The sequence below is a fragment of the Euprymna scolopes genome, chromosome 6 (assembly GCF_053919585.1).
Source record: "Euprymna scolopes isolate OS-2025 chromosome 6, ASM5391958v1, whole genome shotgun sequence".
NCBI lineage: Eukaryota > Metazoa > Mollusca > Cephalopoda > Sepiida > Sepiolidae > Euprymna > Euprymna scolopes.
In genome coordinates this window covers 139772628-139792016 of record NC_136487.1, presented here as the reverse complement: position 1 = coordinate 139792016, position 19389 = coordinate 139772628, and the positions used below count along the sequence as shown (strand labels likewise).

Genomic DNA, 19389 nt, shown 5'->3' with positions numbered 1-19389 from the left:
AGACAAAATGAGGTTTTTATTTGACCGTGCCAATAAATATGATCATGACTGTATGTAAATATCTGATTACTGTTCACATTTGATCTGCATGCGAAACGTCTCGTGTGCTATCAAAAAGTATACACAAAGTACCTCGCATTCTTGATGTCAGCAACGAGTTTTCCAATCACATGTTTTACCAAAAGAGAAATAAACTCGTTTCGTGTTTCAGGCGACATGTATGAACATATTACCTGCTGGAGGCTGAAAAGATATTCCTTTAACAAACTCCAAGAATTTATCTTTGTGTAATGAGGACGTCTACTAACGATATTCTCTAAATGACAGATTCTGTCGTGCAAGGAAAAGTATCACGTCTAAAACTCTGCGCAAAATATCTCTGGACTTCCTTTTATTTTTTTCCGTCAAGGAAATGTGTGTTACATCGATAGTTTTTGCAGCTGGAATTCTAAAGTCAGCGTTGATCACTTCTCCCAGCACGACAGATGATCCTTTGACTGTTCATGTTCAATAATTTCGGGATTTAGCTTCCACCAGTCTTCAAAACTAGTGACGAAAGTAAACGTTTTGAGGAGCCTTGTCATCTTTGGCAAACAACCGACAGCAAAAGCAGTGCAACTTTCCGTCACGCAGTAAGTCATCTACGATCGTAGCACCCTGTCGCCATTTTACAATGAGGAATAAAACGAGGTTGTAGAAATTCATCTTTAACCTTTGCACCTGGCCTTTTAACCGACTTGAAAGGTCCCTGCTTATTTTGGAATGGCTAGCCCCTTCCACTTTAGATGATATCAATTTTGACACTATCAGACACAGGAATTTGCCACGATCATACATCGTTGAATGTTCATAAATTACTGGCGGTGTTGGCGGCCAAGGCTTCAAACTCTTCTTCTGATCGAGCTGCAATTGTTCTTCAATATCGATTTGTTCTGTATTGCTTTTTCTCAATTATTCACTGAAATTATCCTTTGAAAATTGGTTTTCGAACTGTTTTTCATGCGACGTTCTTTAGCTTCAATAAAATAAGAACTTTTGACAATTTCTGGTTTCTGTATCCATTTCATCAAAGACCTTGTAATGTCGTTTGGTGGTTCCTCTTTTGCTTTTTAGTTTGCTGTTGCTAATATCCGCTTGGACTGTTCAGTCGTTTCATAGTTATCCAGGTTTTGGTTCTGAAAATAAATGAAATAAATGCTTATTTTGAAAATTTGGCACTGCCGTATACCTGGGAAAATTGACAGTAATTGACATTCGTTTTTGAACTTAAAATAGGACATTCAAGTTTTACATTACGGCAGATGCTCTGTAAATTTAGACAACCAATTTACAAATAATTAAATTATGAGTTTGTTTTTTGTTTTTATTTTTGTAAAATTAAACTCTCAAATTTTACATTTGTTACAGGTTGCGGGATTTTTTTTTCTTATTCTTACCTAATGCTCGACACGATTACAATAAAATTAAATTAAACATTTTAAAGTGAGTAACATCATTAAAAACTTATTCAGAAAGGTAGGAGAGTGACTTATCTTGCCTTTGATAACATTTATTCCTTATATATTTGTTTTTTGACCACTTTTCGTACATATGCGTCTTGTAAAACAAAACTGTAACTAATTTTTAATTCACGAAACATATTTTTACTGTCTTTAAAATAATTTCAAAAATTTACACTTACAGTTTTATCTTAACAAATTGACATTGTTTTTTGCGTCTCATCAGTAGCTGAGAAACGTGAAAATTAAATTGTCAAACGTTATCAAAGATAGCAATTAACAAAAAATAATTTCTATCTGTATTCTAGGATTTTATTGCCTTATATTTACCCGTACAGACACATAAACTGAAACCAAAGAAAAAAAATGTTGCCAAAAAGTGTTTCTCCGTAGAGGTGCGAAACGTTTTGACTTCACTAATTCCATTAATGCCTTTTTTATTTGACGCCAACACTGAAATTGTTAGAAGTTTTTTCACACTTTTTTATCACCCCTTGTAAGGTTTGCCAATGCTGGCTAGAAGACCCCAGATGTATATATTTCAGTCTCGATGTTTCTGTCTTTTATGGGACTTGATCCCTGCCAGTGACTTGCAGATGCGGCCACAAGCCATGCACGAAAATTATTCAATGGAGTGTCACCTATTCTGGCAGCCAATTCTTTCCTCTGTTCTTTTGATTCTCTGAGTTTTTGTACTTTGTACTCTTCATAATTCAATAACTTTTATGGCATTGTGACATGTCAGCTTCCATTGTTTCTTGTTTGAAGCAGTTTGTTCAAAAGTTAACAGTTGGGTGTTAGTTGTTGTCAGATTGTGCTTAAGATTATTTTTGTATCTCAACAGTGGGCGTCCAACATACCTTATACCTGTTTATATATAATCACTTAATGCTTTATTTCTAATTTTTTTCACCGTTAAATAAAAGAAATCGCCTGTTTGAGGTTCGTTTATCACATCATGAAGTTTGTTGAGCAAAGACACTTAGCATGGATCCACTTAATTTAAATCCAATCTCAGATGATTTATATCTTTTTTCCTAATTACTTCAGTTGTTGAAGCCACATCTCAACGACTGCGCATCCTGACTACAACACCCTTTTAAAGTAGACTTTACTAACGACTTGTAATGAGTAAATGAGAAATAAAGCCGTATCATATTCATTACAGTATAAAGATAATAACACAATGTGTAAAGTAAAAGTCACTGAGCTTTTATTTTTCTTTATGACAGCAAAAACAAGAAGCGAAAAGAAGCTGAAAATTTATAAATAAAAACAGTTTTTGTCTTACTATTTCACACGTCATAGTAGAATACTTTAATTGTTACGTATTTTCCACTGTTACGGGATAGCAAAGCTATTGAGACTGTTCGAAAGTTTTTTTTATATCTTGGTTTTATGGTTGAAGCAGAGGTAGAAGCAAAGAGTAGAAGGTTGTTTGGAAGGTGTAATTTCAGGGAATGTTTGTCATTATTAACCAGCAGAGTGTTACCATTATCATCCATGATAAGAGTTTACCAGGCATGTATACGTAGTGTGATGATGTATCGAAATGAAACTAAGTTAGTGGGGGTTGACTTCATGCGTGACAGGGAGATACATTATATGGGAATGATATCATAGATGCATAATTCAAGTCTTAGAAATGATTAGATCTAATGAACACGCTATGATTTCATGTGGATCATTTTACTTCAGTAAAAGTTCTCACTAATAAATTGACCCCCCTTTCTAATAGCAAACACTTAAACTCTTTATAAAATACATAGAAATCTGAATATTACAGTTCTCATTTATCTCTCAAACATTAAGTCAGTAAAGAAGTGTACAACATCATTTTATTCTCACCAATTGAATAGTTTAATATTTTATAATATATCATTCGTTTTGGTCTTTTGGTCTTAATGGATTCAAGGACAAGAACTCATCTAGCCTGGTGGAGTATACAGCTTCGTGCTGTTACTTAAGAAAACATCACTCGAGGAAGGTGCGTCGTTCATCGTAAAAGACAGTGTGGGCTAGCCATATAGAGGAGATTCTATTTAGGCTGAGAATACTATGTAGTTTTAATTTAAACATTTAGTCAGAGCTGACATCTAGGAGAAAATGTCCTGACAAAGCTCAGTACAGAAAGACCTTAGACACTCGAAGATAGTATATAGTAGACATTGTGTGTAAAATAAGAAGTTTGGATGGCATGGCTACGTTGAAAGAATAGATGATAATTCTTGGATGAGTAGAGTAATAACAGTTAGAGTAGTAAGATGATTTGTTAGGGAAAGGCTATTGAAAATATGGAAAGAGTGATGACGATCGACTATAGAGAAAAAGGGATAAATAGAGTTTGCTAGAGGTAGGTCATTTTGAGAATTTATTTTTAACAACACATAAAAAATGATTTATAAAATTGAATATCATGATCGTGATCACTCTCAAAATATATTTTTATAAACAGAAAACACAATAGTGTATTAGTATATTCATCTTACCTGCTAAAACTCCATATGTGAAGATCAGCGTTTCTACATTGGGGGCAAAAGCGCTGGCGACGGCTGATGCGGAGGAAACGATCCCCGCAAGCATAATAACCTGTCTATGGCTGACTTTACAAGCCATCAACACCAAAGCCAGAGGACCTGAAATACACAGAATGAATTATCTGGCTTTATAAATTCATTATACCAATTTATTTTAGGTCAGCGTTTTTAAAAACTTAAAATATGTACAAGTTATTTTAGTTTTTTGTATTGCAAACATATCCGTGACAATTCGTGCATGCTTGAATTATATTGTGAAAACTGCAATAATTAATTAATACTGTATGAATGCAAGATATGCTTTCATCTAAGGAAATGTGTTACGCGATGATGTGTTTGTTGGTGCAATATTAATTTATTCATTTATTAAAGTTAACCATTAAATAATTAATTAAATATATTTATTCGTTTATTTAAGTTCATCATGAAATAATTAATTGAAAGAAGCGGGTAGTCAGATAATTTACGAGCATCATGCATCACCTCATCCAATTTTTACGAACGATTAATAAAAAACGTCATATTCTTTGTGTTTCATTGATAAATAGAAATATATCCATTTGGATTACCAACTAACAACAGTTAAAAGGTCACGATGATATCGTAATTTGAAAATGTTATATTTTTGTATATGATGTCAACTGAAGAGAAAAATACTCTAACTAAATCTTGTAGTTTCAACTTTGAAATTCTCGGGTCTGATTTGTAAATTATTAATTTGGACATTTTGATTTTTTAAGTAATTGATGTCAGCAAGAAACAATTAATTTAGGAAAATTGAAATTATCACAATAGTGTACCCATTCTTTCTGATAAATATACTATCGGAATTATCTTACCGACGAGAAAGGGGAGGGGGAAGAAAAGACGTTAAGGCTTGCAACAAAATGGCGTCGTTGCTTACAAGCAATCTTTTTTTTTTATAACGGTAACAGACTGGTAACGTAAACACACGTGTCTTTTGTTTGAAAACAAAACATTAACTACCAAAGAGAGACCAAGTGTAGCATATTTTATACACCAAACCTCTCGTTAAGCGAGATTTGATGAGATTAACGTTTTTATATAACGTATTAAATCCGAGCACCAAGTTTTTTATTACAAAAAATACGGTCCAATGTCGTCCACATTCTAGTTTACTTCCCCTCCTCCTTTTAAGTTTAAAAATTCCAAGTTCTCACAATACTTACCAGTCAAGAGATACTAAGGCGTGCTATCTTTTCAATAAGACATTGCATATATATTCCCCCCACGTTTAAAAGTCAGCTTTTGGTGTAAAACAAAAGCTCTCATACGTTTTGTGTGTCACGCTTATATCCGGGTCGTTTAATTGTTATGTTCTTCTATTTCTTGTCATAAATAATTTCACAAATAGTTTTGGTTTCGGTTTCGACTATAGTTGATTGCACTTAAATCATCTATTTTTTTATAAATAATTTAATCAAGAATTCTTCATAAGTTTCGGTTTCGATTATGGCTGAAGGAACTCAAGTTATATATATATATATATATATATATATATATATATATATATATATATATATAATGTTTTTCTTTCGGCTTTAAACTAATGCACGCAAGTCATATGGATATCTTTTTTTGACATCGCAACTTAATAACTTATAAAAATCGATAGAACATTAACTCTATAATATATACGAAATCTGCAAGAATTAAAATATCATATTTAAGCGTAATTTACAACTGGGCTTTGCCCGGCGTTCGTGTTAGCTTAGATAAATACTTTTGCAGTTTTAACAAACAAGCTACAATAATATCAGAGCGCCTCCATTTACATTGAACATCTACAGAATGTCAACATCAATGAATGAGTCTCCTGTGGAATTTCCACGTGTCCCGCTACTATAAATACTAATATGCTATCAGTCTAAAGCAATAAAATACCATAAGCAGTTAATACATATTCCATAATTCATCGTGTTAATTTAAATAGTTTAATACATGCATATTATAAATGCTTTGAATTATCCATTAATTAATATAACTTTATAAGCTAATAGCTGAAATTTAATATAGAACACTTTTTCTGTTTAACATTTTGTATCTAACTTATTTTTGGCGGAAGCGGTTTTGTTGTATTATCTGCTCTTCCTGAAAAGTACATTTTCCAAAGAATTATGTGTTCAGAATACTCACTGAGTACCCGAGAATATATACACACATTAAAATGATCGGTTCAATAATATATATATATATATATATATATACGATATATATATATATATATATATATATATATATATATATATATATATATATATCGTTTTGCCTGTACTTCACAAACGAAGATTCTTTGAATGAGGGTTGTTCACGTCGACTGCAGGCACGCTTATGCGGGACAAACAGGTTTGGCCACAGCGGCTGCAGTCAAAAGTCACGTCAGGTGTGGCTGCTGAGGTTTCCCGAATCTTCCTCATGCAGTGCTTTATATTAAATAAAGAAGAAATATAACAAAAGTGAAAAATATTTCTTTAAGCCATAGCATTTCAAAGCTCAGTGCTTCTCATCAAAAGAGTAGAAGGGTCAGCATTATACAAAATATAATTTTAAACTGGCTTAAGTATATTTAGATTAGAAATAACGAATATATATATTATGAAATATCAATATATATATATATATATATATATATATATATATATATATATATATATATATATATACAAATAAAAAATATCTATAAAAAAGAAAGCGTACGTAAATAGAAGGATAAATAAGAATTAAAAAGAATCATATAGCTAAATCATTGTTGGAAAATCATAGAGATCACTAACAAAATAATGGGGATCACTAAAAAAAAAAGAAGAAAAACTTTTAACTATAAATAGTATGTTTCATTCTTTTTAGCTCTTTAAGTCAAGTGACTATATATCTTCTCTGAAGCGATATTTATAAAAAAAATTCAATTATACGAGCTGAGAGTTTCTCTCTTCTTTCCCTTTCGTTTTGCCGTTTCTCCATTTACTGGTTGTAAATGTTCATGTTTAAACTGTTCATAGCTGAACAAATACTTGTCATCTATAATATAAATCTCACCTATTTGTTTAAATGTATGTATGTATATATGCATGTATGTATGTATGTATGTATGTATGCAGGTATATATGTATGTATGATATGTCAGGTCATGTCATATGCTACTGGTACCATGTAACCCAGTACTACCTGCCTCATGGTCGGGTCACCGGCGACTAAACTGGTTCCCCCACCAGACTTGTTTCGAAAAATTGGCCAAAAACATTAATTTCTTCATCCTCAACTAGGCACTTTTCTACAGGAATGGTCGCTTTTTTCGCCGGTATTTTCGAAACTTATCTTCTTTTTTCGATTGTCTAGCCTTACTTTGAACCTACGTCATTTCCGGTTTGTTGATCGGCGCAAAAGCGCAGACATCACGTTTTTTTTCACGTTTTTCCTCCTTCACTGCACGAGTTCCAGCCTACCTGCATACTACCACTTTTTTTTTCTCAACACACACCTCCAAACACCCGGCTAGTGCACTCAGGCTAGTGGAAACTAAATTAATACTATGCAATTCGTTCTATTTCTTTCGTCTGTGAATAGAAATCCTGAAACTTCAGTGCGTTATTTTGTACCCAATCTTCTCTAAAATGAGATCTCTGTGCAAATCATCGACACACGTCCCTCACAGTCTGTTGGTAAAATGGATAGTGAATGACCTTCTTTTCGCGTATTATCGTTTTTCACAAAACTTCTTTCCTTTTCTTTCTCTCTCATTATACAAATAGTGAATGCCCTTCTTTCCCGCATTAGCTTTCTCATGAAATTTCTTTCCTCTCTTACTCTCTCATTACACAAATATATTTATAACTAACGGAACGCCTGACTTTGACGGGTCGTAAAATATGCTTAAATATATTTTAATTAATTATATTTCATATTTATTATTACGAAGCCAATTCTCTATTGAATATTGTATTTTACTAAATATATAGTTATGATTTCAAAAGTTAAAAAATGACTTGGGTGCCATTAGCTAGAATTGAAACCAAAACATTTAGCGCCACAGTCATGTTCCTACTGTTTGAGTTATCGGTAGACAGATTCGAAAAATTTCAAATTTAACCACTAAAAGCTATGAATGAATTTGCGCATGCGCAAAAGTAACAGAAGTATGTCGGTAAGTTGAAATGAACATTTTGCATTTGAACTTGCCGACATGTTTCTATACGTGTTATTCAACCACCCAAACAAGGATTTTACTCGTTATAAACTATCCTATGATAACTATTTTCTGTTAATTCCCATCTTATATATAGATAAGAACAGATTCGATGCCTCCGTTCAGTCACCAAAGACAAAGGATACTCCCTGTAGGGGCAGATGCGCTTTTAATTCTGTGACAAGGGTTGCGCAATCCCACACCACACCTGTCATGAATCGGCACTGTTTGATTCCAGGAGTATTCCAAGACGACTAGAAACAATGCCGAGATAAGCGGAGAGCACATACAGCACCTGGAAGTCCCAAATGGTCACCCATCTGGTACTGGCCAGGCCCATCGTTGTTTAATTTCGGTGATCTAATGGGAACCGGTGCGTCAATTGTGATTATGCCGTACTGAAAACATAAAATTACAAATTAAAATAATCGATCAAAACCGAAGGCTTCCTTTTCATTAGTTACTACATCGAGGAGTAAGGAAAGGCGCAACTCTATTCTCAGGATAACCTACTAAATCTTAATTCTTACCTTATGATTTTAAGATATAAAAAATATATTTGATGTGACTTATTAAAAGTATATTTTTTATATCTTTCGTATGATTTGATTAAGAATTTTAACATAATCTCCCAACTTATTAACGGACACTTTTTCTATTATGCAAAATTCATTAAAATAATTAAATTATTGGCAAATTTAATAATAACACTTGATTCACTCAGGTACAGATCTGGTCATATAAAAAGATACTGAAATTATTAGTATGATCCGAATTTTAAAGTCAGAAGTACTGGCAAGCTTTGGAGGTTTTTTGGTTGTAGAATTGTTAATTTATTTAAAAGTAAAATTAAACAAAATGTTATCATTGTCTTTGCTATTGTATAAATCGAGAGTTATGTACCTGTTTATTCTGCATATCGTACGAAATGATAACTTTTTTTGTATAAATGTAGTTTTGTATTCGCTTTAACGTAACACACACTCAAATACACCTTGCCCTTTTATTTACACATTTTATTTACACATTTTATTTACACATTTTATTTACATATTTTATATACTTTAAAGTTTTTTTTTCCATTATACTTACCACCAAACATCGTACCGCCAGACATGATTGACCCAACAAGTGCGGTTTTGGAAATTGATTCATTGTAAAGGTCAAGCAGTGCTAAAAGTATGACCCCACTTGAACTTGTCATTCCGCTTATCGTAAAATTGGTCATAAAAGCTGCAAAACATACGGCCCAACCCCAACCACCATCTGGGGGCCGTAATTCCGTCTCTGGTACAGTAACAGGTTTTACTTCCGGCAATTCTTTTGCATTTCTTATTTTGAATGACATCCTGTAAGTACACATATAGTAAATAAATAAATAAATAAATAAATAAATAATAATAATAATAATAATAATAATAATAATAATAATAATAATAATAATAATAATAATAATAATAGCAAAGAATTGCGAACCAAGCGAAACTTATTCTCAAATCTAGAACTAAGAGAAATAGAGCAAAAGACAAGTAATAGAACAGACCAAAAATATACCTCCCGCTAGAGCCGCAAACATAGAAACTACAGACACAAGAAACATGAAGACCGAGATCTATGTAACAGAAGAACTTAACGAGAATGAAGTAGCTAACGTAGAAAACTTATGAAAGAAGAAAAAACAAAGCTTCCATCCTTAAGGAAGCAAGAGTGGAAGAAATTGAAAGCAGAAACAGAGAAGGTAAACAGGCTCCTTCCATACATCTCAATGATACGATTACAGACCTAAACAGTATAATTTATGCAAGTGCTAAGACAGTAAGTATGACGTTGAAAGTAGAAAAAAAACAGGGATATAAAATGGACCCATAAACATGGGTGGGAAGTGAGACTGAATCAACAAACTTTAAAAAGAAGTCAAAGCGAATACAAAATGAAAACGACTAGAAGATGGAAAAGCAGAAATGCGACCGGCGGGGAGAAACTCAACAAGAAACAGGAAGAAGGGAGATTAAGACGATACAGATACAAATATAAAAAGTGCTAGCAAAGCAGGACCTTTGAAAACAATGAAAGCCAAATCTATCAGGATGTTAATGGAGGGACAGAACAACCGAACCACAACAGAAACAAGCCGCTACTGGAAGCTGATATGGGAAGAGCGAGAGGATCATAATATAGATGCCGGATGAAGGTAGAGTCACAGCAAATCGAAGAAGACACAGAGAAGGAAATCAGCAAAGAAACACCCTAGACAACACTGAAACTGGATAGCAGTAGGCCACGACGGAATACACCCGTACTGGTTTCACAACACTACATTAAAGACTAATTCAGATCATGAAAAGATGTATTTACGAAGCAGACGTGGATGTCAAAAGGTAGAACTACACTAGTGCAAAAATACTAGGAAAACGGTAACATCTCCAGTAACATATTTACATACTATGTGGAAAATACTAACAGCACAACTGAAAGGACATATTTATCATTCCCTTCATAATCGATGACTACTCCCAAAGGAATAAAGAGGCTACTAGAAAGAAAAAAGGGTACAAATGACCTATTACATAGACCAAAGGACCATGAAAGAGATTAAAGGTAGAAAATGAGTAAAGTCATGACATGGATAGACTACAAGAAAGCGTAATAACAAGATCCCACAAGCATGGATATTAGAATGCCTGAGAATGTACAAAATACCAAATCAATTTGATAGAAAATACAATGAGAACATGGAGACTTGAACTGATAGCTTCTGGGCAATACAGAAATGAGATTAAAATTGTTAAAATGTTGTTGAGGGTAAATATTTATTTCAATTAAAATACGAAAAATGATTTGTAAGAAAAATTTAGCACAAGACCGAAAATGGGGAAAAGGGGATCGGACGTTCATCACAAACTAATGCTGACTAAGCTAACCTAGGTTGTTCCTATTTTCACCATACTTTCACCACAATATCACATTCATACTACACATCCATCAGCGTATACATCCTTCATCAATCACCTTAAAAATCATACCATCAGAACCTACTTAAAACCCATATATGAAAATATGCAACGGAAGGAGGTAGGGGAATAAAAATTCATATACAAAACTCGAATGAAATGGTATGTACAATGTTAGTAACAAAATACCCTCCCCATTACTAAGCTGTGGCAGATATGCCGATTTGCCAGTCGAAAAGGTGATGTGGGCTCGAACGCTTTATTCTAAACATCTCTTACGAAAATTTTCAAAGGGGAATCCGCATCTCTCGAGAGGAGCGAAGTTCTCAGATTCGTAGGTCACTTTCATACGTGTGTTCAAATCACACTTCTCATCACAGCTAGAAAGGTTAAAATCAATTCTCTTCTAAGCCCATCAGTGGTCAGTGCTAAATTACTACAAACATTGTTAGGAACTAGAGTAAGAGACGGTACGTTCAGTATGCGAACGATGAGACCTGCAACACTCCATCAGCGGCACAACGATACGACAGCAAACGAAGGCGTGACATAAAATTTCGACTTCGCCCCCGCACAATTTACATATAAGCGAAATAGCGAAGCCAGCTGAGTGTAGTCTCTTAGGGACCAAAAGAGCATCTCGAATCACTAGCCAGCCCAGAGAAACCTCATCATTAATGAGACATCCCGACACAGGCGCCCAAGGACAGATCGAGTGAAGCTGCTGCTTCCTCAAACGGAGACCCTCACTTATAACATCCTTAACGGATCCCTTCATAAAACCCGATATAATGCCTTTCGGAACAACAGCAGAGCGTTAGAGAGGCTTTCTTTCACTTTTAAAAGGAACTTCAATGCGCGACGACATTTGCGATAGAAGGAGCACTCACCTCAGGGCAACCCATTTGCCCCCTCCCCTCGGACAAGTTCACACTTCTCAAAGCCGGAAAGACTTTCTCAGTGTTCTCTTTCCGGAGGCCACCGTTTCCCTTATTTTATGCACACATTCGACCCAGGTAATAAATCCGAAGCGGGTGGAGACTATTCTCTACATTTGGTATACCATAACCGCTTTCAGAAAGATGGAGATAACAGATATCGCGACGGATCATGGGGGGGGGCCTTTCCAAGCCATAAGAAACTGAAAAGTAGTGTATCTGATGAGATAAGAAAAACGGATAGACGGAAGATGTGAGATATGCACACCTACGCTCTCCTTTTAACGATACGTTTCCGCTGATCCACATACCAGCTGCGGATCAGACACAAACTCATACCAATTTTTCTACAGCTGAAGGTCAGGACAAAACCAGACACCGAGTATCTTTCAAGGCTCGTCAGCTAATGGGTCCCAGACACGAAGTCTTGTCGCAGTTAATTTTGGCCCTTGTTACCGTTTCAAATAATCTTATTTCTACATCTATGAAACTAATCTAAGCATTGCTCGTTACAAGCACTGTAACATCGTCGGCATAGGAGAAGTAATTAACCAGATAAGAGGCGTCTGGCAAAGTGATACCGCGTAGGACCGGATTCACCCTTAGTCTGCGAAGGAAAGGTTCAACGCAAGCACATAAAGCATCGGTGATCAGGAGGAACCCTGACGAATAGATCGTGACAAGCTTAAGGGCCTCGATCTCTTCCCATGTACTTCTACCATCACCGCGGGGTTTGTATAAAGAAGATGAACCCACGAGCGAAATTTAAGCCAAAAACCGGCCGCTTACAAAACAGTCCCCAAGTAACGATGGTCAACCCTATCGAAGGCTTTAGACTGATCTAAATTCACCAGCGTGGTTTTAGTGTCAGATTTTTCTATCATCAAGCGTATCGAGTGCAAGTTTCCTGGATTGTCCTGCCCTTCGCAGCACAAGTTTTCTCGGGCTAATGAGACTAGCCAGGATAAGCTGCAAAGGATTTGCAAGAATTTTGACCCGAATTTTTAACTCAGCATTAAGGGCCGATAACTATCTAACCCATCCCTACCAGCCTTGCTTTTGCGTAACAACTTCACAACACCCATAATAAAGTATTTGGGATTGAGCCGTTCCTAAACCATCAGTTAAATAAAACTATCAGCAAGGGAACAAAGATTTACGATAACCTCAAATACACTTCGTAAGGCAGACCATCGATGTGTGGTCACGGTACGCCCATTCGGCAATGTGACACTGCGATGTGCTGGTCAGCGGCATTTCGAAGCTCCTCTACACGTAGATCTGCAGCCATTTTTGTTGCTTTCTGGGGCATTCTTTTTAACCTAGCTCGAACCACTAAATCTTGGTGCTCCTTTTCGCCCAAGGAAGTAAGCTGGGCCTTAAATATATTAACGTTAGTGCTATACCCCTCCTTCACCGCCCGATTTAATCTAGATTCTGGTGCCGCTTTAACTGTCCTAGATTCTATATTTATTCGTTTGCTAAAACTAGCAGGAAAGGACCTAATGGCTTCCTTAATTTTGTCCCATCAGTTATTCCAAATTATGCCCACGTGAATTTCCTCTGTACAGTTAGTGATAGCTCGTCACGGTAGCCCTCCACGCCGACCAATGACGTGTTAAGCATTCAATAACCGGCTACTCTAGACTTAGGTTTATCTAAGTTTACTCGAACGCGAACAAGTCCGAGAAAACTATATTGTGAAAACTTGGAATATTCAATACTCCTAGGTCGAATCGTCTTAGAACAAGTCGATATAATTCGAAAGTTTTACCGCACCGGAGCCGCGCCTACCTGTCCAAGTCCACACTAAATCACAGGACTTTTCATTTCGGAACTTGTCGATAAAATCGAATTTATCCATTAACTCACGAAATAAAACACCATCCCGATGTTTGTTAGTTCCTCTAGAAGGTAACCCAAATCGGGACTCAGGACCATGTTTCAGTCTCCCGCTAAGATAACCGTTCGAGAAGTACTCATGAATGATTCGCTGAAAAAAAAAACAGCTTGCTTAACGTGACTATTGAACGCATAAACCCCAATGAAACGAATCGCTCTACTTTTTATGGTAACACTCAGAACGCAAAGTCTCCTCCTCGGCTCCATGTAACACGCGTCACATGACGCACCTAAAGACCTTTTTACTTGCAGGAAACCTCTCTCGAGTGAGAATTAAAGTACGCTGAGTAAGAACAATAAGTCTTAGACAGCGCACCCAAATGGTCACCTGAAACGAAGTGGGGTTCTTGCATACAACAAATACCCACTGCAAGGTGCTGCAGTTCCAGGCTCAAATGAAATTTTCGCGAGTCGGACCTGAGTCCCCAGATATTCAGACTAGCCAGCTTGAGATCTATGGTAATCAATCGAGCCCTATTCAACCATGTTGTAAATGCTAAACTGTTTCTGACAAGCAGTATGGATTTAAGCCAGCCCGTTGTACAACGAATATTTTAACCGTCATCTCTGACCGTATATACCATGCATTGGATAGGGAAAGGAAATTCTTTGATAAGGTCTGGCATAAAAGGCTATTCATAAAAGTAAAATCATATGGTATTTCTAGGCGAATATTTATTCAGATCCTTCTTAGACAAGAGAAAAATCCAGGTTGTTCTAAACTGCCGTAAGTCAAAACAACGCGATATTAATACGGATGTGTTTTTTTCTTTTTTTAGTCATGTTCACAGTTGGGTCACCAATTGTTGGGGAGTTGTATAAGTCCTCCGAAACAAATAAATAGAAAGAAATACACTACCACGTAATGTAACATAAACTTTTGTTTATGTTCGTAACAAAAAATAAATTACCTTTTTAGTGTGCGCAATGGTGGCAGTCTGTATGAAAGAAGGAAGGGAGGAAGAAGGTGAAGACTTGAGAGCGTGAGAGAAAAAGTACGACTACGTGTTCTGTTGAAGTGAGAGAAAGAGAGAGTCAAGCAATATTTCTTTGACGTGCGAGAAAAGCTGTCATTTCAGCTACTGAATTCGCTCGGCGAGCGTTCGACTTGTGACTTGTTTTTCTGGTGGTGTCTGATGTCCCTCTCTAGCGTGAGAAGTTCTTCTTGCCTTTTATATTTCTTTAAAGGCTCCCAGAGGCTTGCAAAAAATAAGTTTTTTTAAATCGAGCCCTGATTGGTAAAACATTCGCATTTTTGACGAAAAAACGTGCTTTCAACTATGTCGGTCATTTTTCAAGCGTCCTGCTTTTGAACCCAAAAGGTTTAGTCTGGGTGAATGCTGTAATTCTAAATTTATAGATTTTAATGTGTGTGTGTGTGTGTGTCTTAGAAAAATAAAACAAGAAATAGCATAAGATATATCCAAGGCAATGGCCGAAAACATGGACAACAACTGTCAGCTTGTAATCGAATGAGGCTGTAAGTGCATGGTAACATTTAATGCTACCAAGATTAAAATACCCTATACCTTTACAAAGATACAACTCGCCCATGCATGCATTAGAGTTGCTACATCTTGGCTAGTGCATCTATAACAAGTCACTCCCTTTCAGATATAGGCCCAAAAGAATCTCTAATCTAATAGATCTTGCACTATCTTGCAAACACCCATCACTGTTCCTGTTTTAAAAAGTACTTTAATAGAATATTCCTTGATAGAACTCCAAACACTATAGCCCCCTCCACGTACATACTTTCGATTAATCCGGAAAACAACAAAATTCCACACCTTAACTGTTGAGTTCCGTGTATATCAGAAAGTCTTCCTCCCTAACAGTTCATTTACTCAGACTTTGGAATTCCTACCTGTTTCCTGTTGAGTGTACTAAGCTGAATAAATTTAAATGTAATGTGAAAAATATATTGTTGCTCAACTCCCAACAATCCTTTGATCAGATACGACCCTAAACAATATCCCCTTATGTTTATGTGTTAATGCACCTTGTTTGGAATGAAGAAGAGTAAAAAAAAAAAAAAAAGGATCACAACTCGTAATGATGAGACAACCATGAAGATATATATATATATATATATATATATATATATATATATATATATATATATATATATATATATATTATATGCATTAAATATATGCAATTCTGATATTTAGTTTATTTTTCACTTACCTGGTCCACTTCCGTTCGTTCTTAACTTGTGTGTTGCATTCACTAGAGTTGATAAAATATAAGCACAGTTGTATATATCTTCCACAGTTGTTTTAGCGTTTAGCTGTTTCATTAGGGAAAATAAAACAAATGGTATGCTTATATTTTTAAGATGGATTTGTACTTTTGTATCCAAATAATATGCAAATGCGATTTCATATCAAGTTTCATTCTGTTTGTCAAGCACTTTATCGACAAAACAACGTGTATGTGCATGAGATAAAATTTTTTCCCTCATATATATATATATATATATATATATATATATATATATATATATATATATATATATATATATACTAGCAAAAGTACCCGTCGTTGACTGGGTTCAAAAACAGCCTACAGAAAATGGACTCTGATTTATTAAAGTATGATATGTTATGAAAAAGAAGAGTTCTAAAGAGATAGCTTCGAATTCGGGGGTATCAAAACCAAAGCAAAATATGATAATAGAAAAAATAAAATAGATAAACCCCATAATTTATTATATCGTACCTGTTAACACTGAAACACTTATCACAATATTCTGTGGATCTATATTAAAAAACCTTGTTAAACTTTGTGACATATTCCATTCTATGGAGGTCAGGCGCGAACGAACACCCCATGATTTTATTATACCATATTTCTTCAACCTGAAACATAATTATCAAAGCATACTTACGCAGATAGATATGAAAAGTCTTTATTAAAGTTTGTGCCTATTTCCATTCTATGAAGGCCAGGCGCGAACGCAGACCCCACAATTTTATTATACCATCCCAATTTATGTTAAAACATACTTATCAAAGTATTCTTATGTACATCTATATCAAAAACACTTGTAAACATTTTTTTAAATTTTTAAATTTTTTATCTTCATACTTTGTGGACTAGGCGCGGACGCAGACCCCACAATTTTAATGAGCCACTGTTCTGCCAGATCAAACATACCTATTCCTGTGTCTCGATACATCTTCTATCATTATATATATATATATATATATATATATATATATATATATATATATGTGTGTGTGTGTGTGTGTGTGTGTGCTCTTTTAACTTTCATTCAGAAACAATACATTTTCACAACGGAAATTCATAGTTTGCACAAAGAATACAATTCAGTGTTTTTTCCTAAACACATGGATTTTCGATGTAGGCTAATCTCCTCAGAAGAAAAGTCATTAGTAAATATTACGTCTAATCTATATAAATAAAACAGTCCATGTACGTGTGTGTAAATATCTAATAGGTAAACTCTTAAACTACTGGTCACATAAAACTGAAATTCTCAGGAAATAATATTCATGCACCAAGGACGGTTTATAGGGAGTAATATCTTTGTTTACATATATGAATAACGCGTGCAGACATCAGCAAATTTACATGTAAAATGTACATTAACTACTAGCTTATATTTTTGCGTTAATGCGCATGCACACATTTAATACAGAAAACAACATCAGGCTGGAACGCTAGATATTTTGATTTAAATTCTAGCTGATGACATCAACTCATTTTTTTATATCTTTGTATTAATCAAAAAAATAAAATAAAAAAATAAAACAATACGTAAATTTTACTCGCGGTTTCGAAGTTGTAAATACGAAGACAAACCTTATATATTTTTCTTTTTACAATATCCAATTTACTTTCATATATATTTATTAAGACGGAGTGTGTGAAGGATAACATACGGAATACGAACCGTGCTGAAATAATAACATTATTATTTAGAAAGCCATTCTTACTATGGGGAGGGGAAGGTATTTTAAAAACTACCCTGTACTTTCACCTACCAATTTATTAAATGAGAAACTGACACAAGAAATACGGATCGTGCTGAAATGATTATTTAGAAAGCCATTCTTAATATGGAGAGAGTAGGGTATGGTTTTTACTATTCTTTACTTTTTCTTAACAATTTAAAATAATTGACTCTTAGCCAAAAGAGTAAATAATTAAGTAGTTTTCTACCATGCATTATCTCCACCATAAAAAAAAAACAAGTGGGGGATATGGTCGGTGGACTGCTGAGAAAAAAGCCAGGCAGATTTCTCTCTATTTTTGTTTAATATTAATTAACATTAAGTATCCGTTTCTCAATCCAATTTCTTGATTAGTTTTTAGCAAGCAAGTGCTGCCTAATCTGTAACTGCACTTTGAAATATTTATTTTTTGAGTAGCATAATAAGTAGCGTATTTTCAAAAACTGCAGAGTCATTTTCCGGAAGTGACGTAATTTTTCTTAAAACCATAGTGTTGATGGTGGTGGTGGGTGAAACAAGCACTATTATTTTGCTATGAAAAGTACTCTGGGGGCCGCCAGGGATTACCAAGCCTTTTTTATGTGAGGGTGGGATGTGGTGAATTAGTGTTTGTTCATTCTCCCAAGCACTACCGCATTTTTTTCTGTTTATGGAGAGGAGGACAGTAGATGAGGTCGCTGAAATGCTGTATCAGAACAGATACAACACTTTCACCTTAGCAAAAAGGCAAATAATAAAAAGCGTAATATAGTCTCCTAGCAGGCATTATCCCCCCTTAAAAATACAAAATAACCGACACAGAATATATTTTAAGAGTGGGGGAGAGAAATACGAAGTAAGTCCCGGAAATGGCTGAAGCAGTTTATGATCTCAAAAATACTTTATTTCATATATATTTTTAAAGGAAGGGGGATACGGAGTTAATCCCAAAACCGGCTGAAGCAGTTTACGATCTCAAAATTACATTATTTCACATATAGTGAGGAAAAGAATGTGGATATGGTGTCACTCTGAGAAATTGCTGAAACAGTTTACGACCTCAAAATTACTTTATTTCATATAAATTTATAAGAGACGGGGGGATATGAAGTCAGTCCCGAAAATGGCTGAGACTGTTTATGATCTCAAATTTACTTTGTTTCATATCTATTCTTAAGAGAGGGGTATATGGGATCAGTCCCGGAAATGGCTGAAGCAGTTTACGATCTCAAATTTTCTTTATTTCATGTCTATTTCTAAAAGAGGTGGGGTGATATGGAATCAGCCCCGGAAATGGCTGAAGGATTTACGATCTCATATTTACTTTATTTCATATATATAATATTTCATATATATAATATAATTATATTTTTAAGACGGGGGCTGGAAAACTGAC

General features: G+C 34.9%; 1 protein-coding gene across 1 annotated transcript in view; it reads right to left on the bottom strand.

Moving 5' to 3' along the window:
• Positions 1 to 9588, bottom strand: part of LOC145278257 (monocarboxylate transporter 9-like) — a 96346-nt gene extending 86758 nt beyond the window's left edge. Inside the window, exons 1-2 of the mRNA XM_080130548.1 lie at positions 9333 to 9588; positions 3989 to 4135 (exon numbers count right to left, since the gene is read on the bottom strand). Coding sequence (XP_079986674.1) covers positions 3989 to 4135; positions 9333 to 9588 — 403 coding nt within the window. The remainder of the gene's footprint in view (positions 1 to 3988; positions 4136 to 9332) is intronic.
• Positions 9589 to 19389: the final 9801 nt, after the last annotated feature.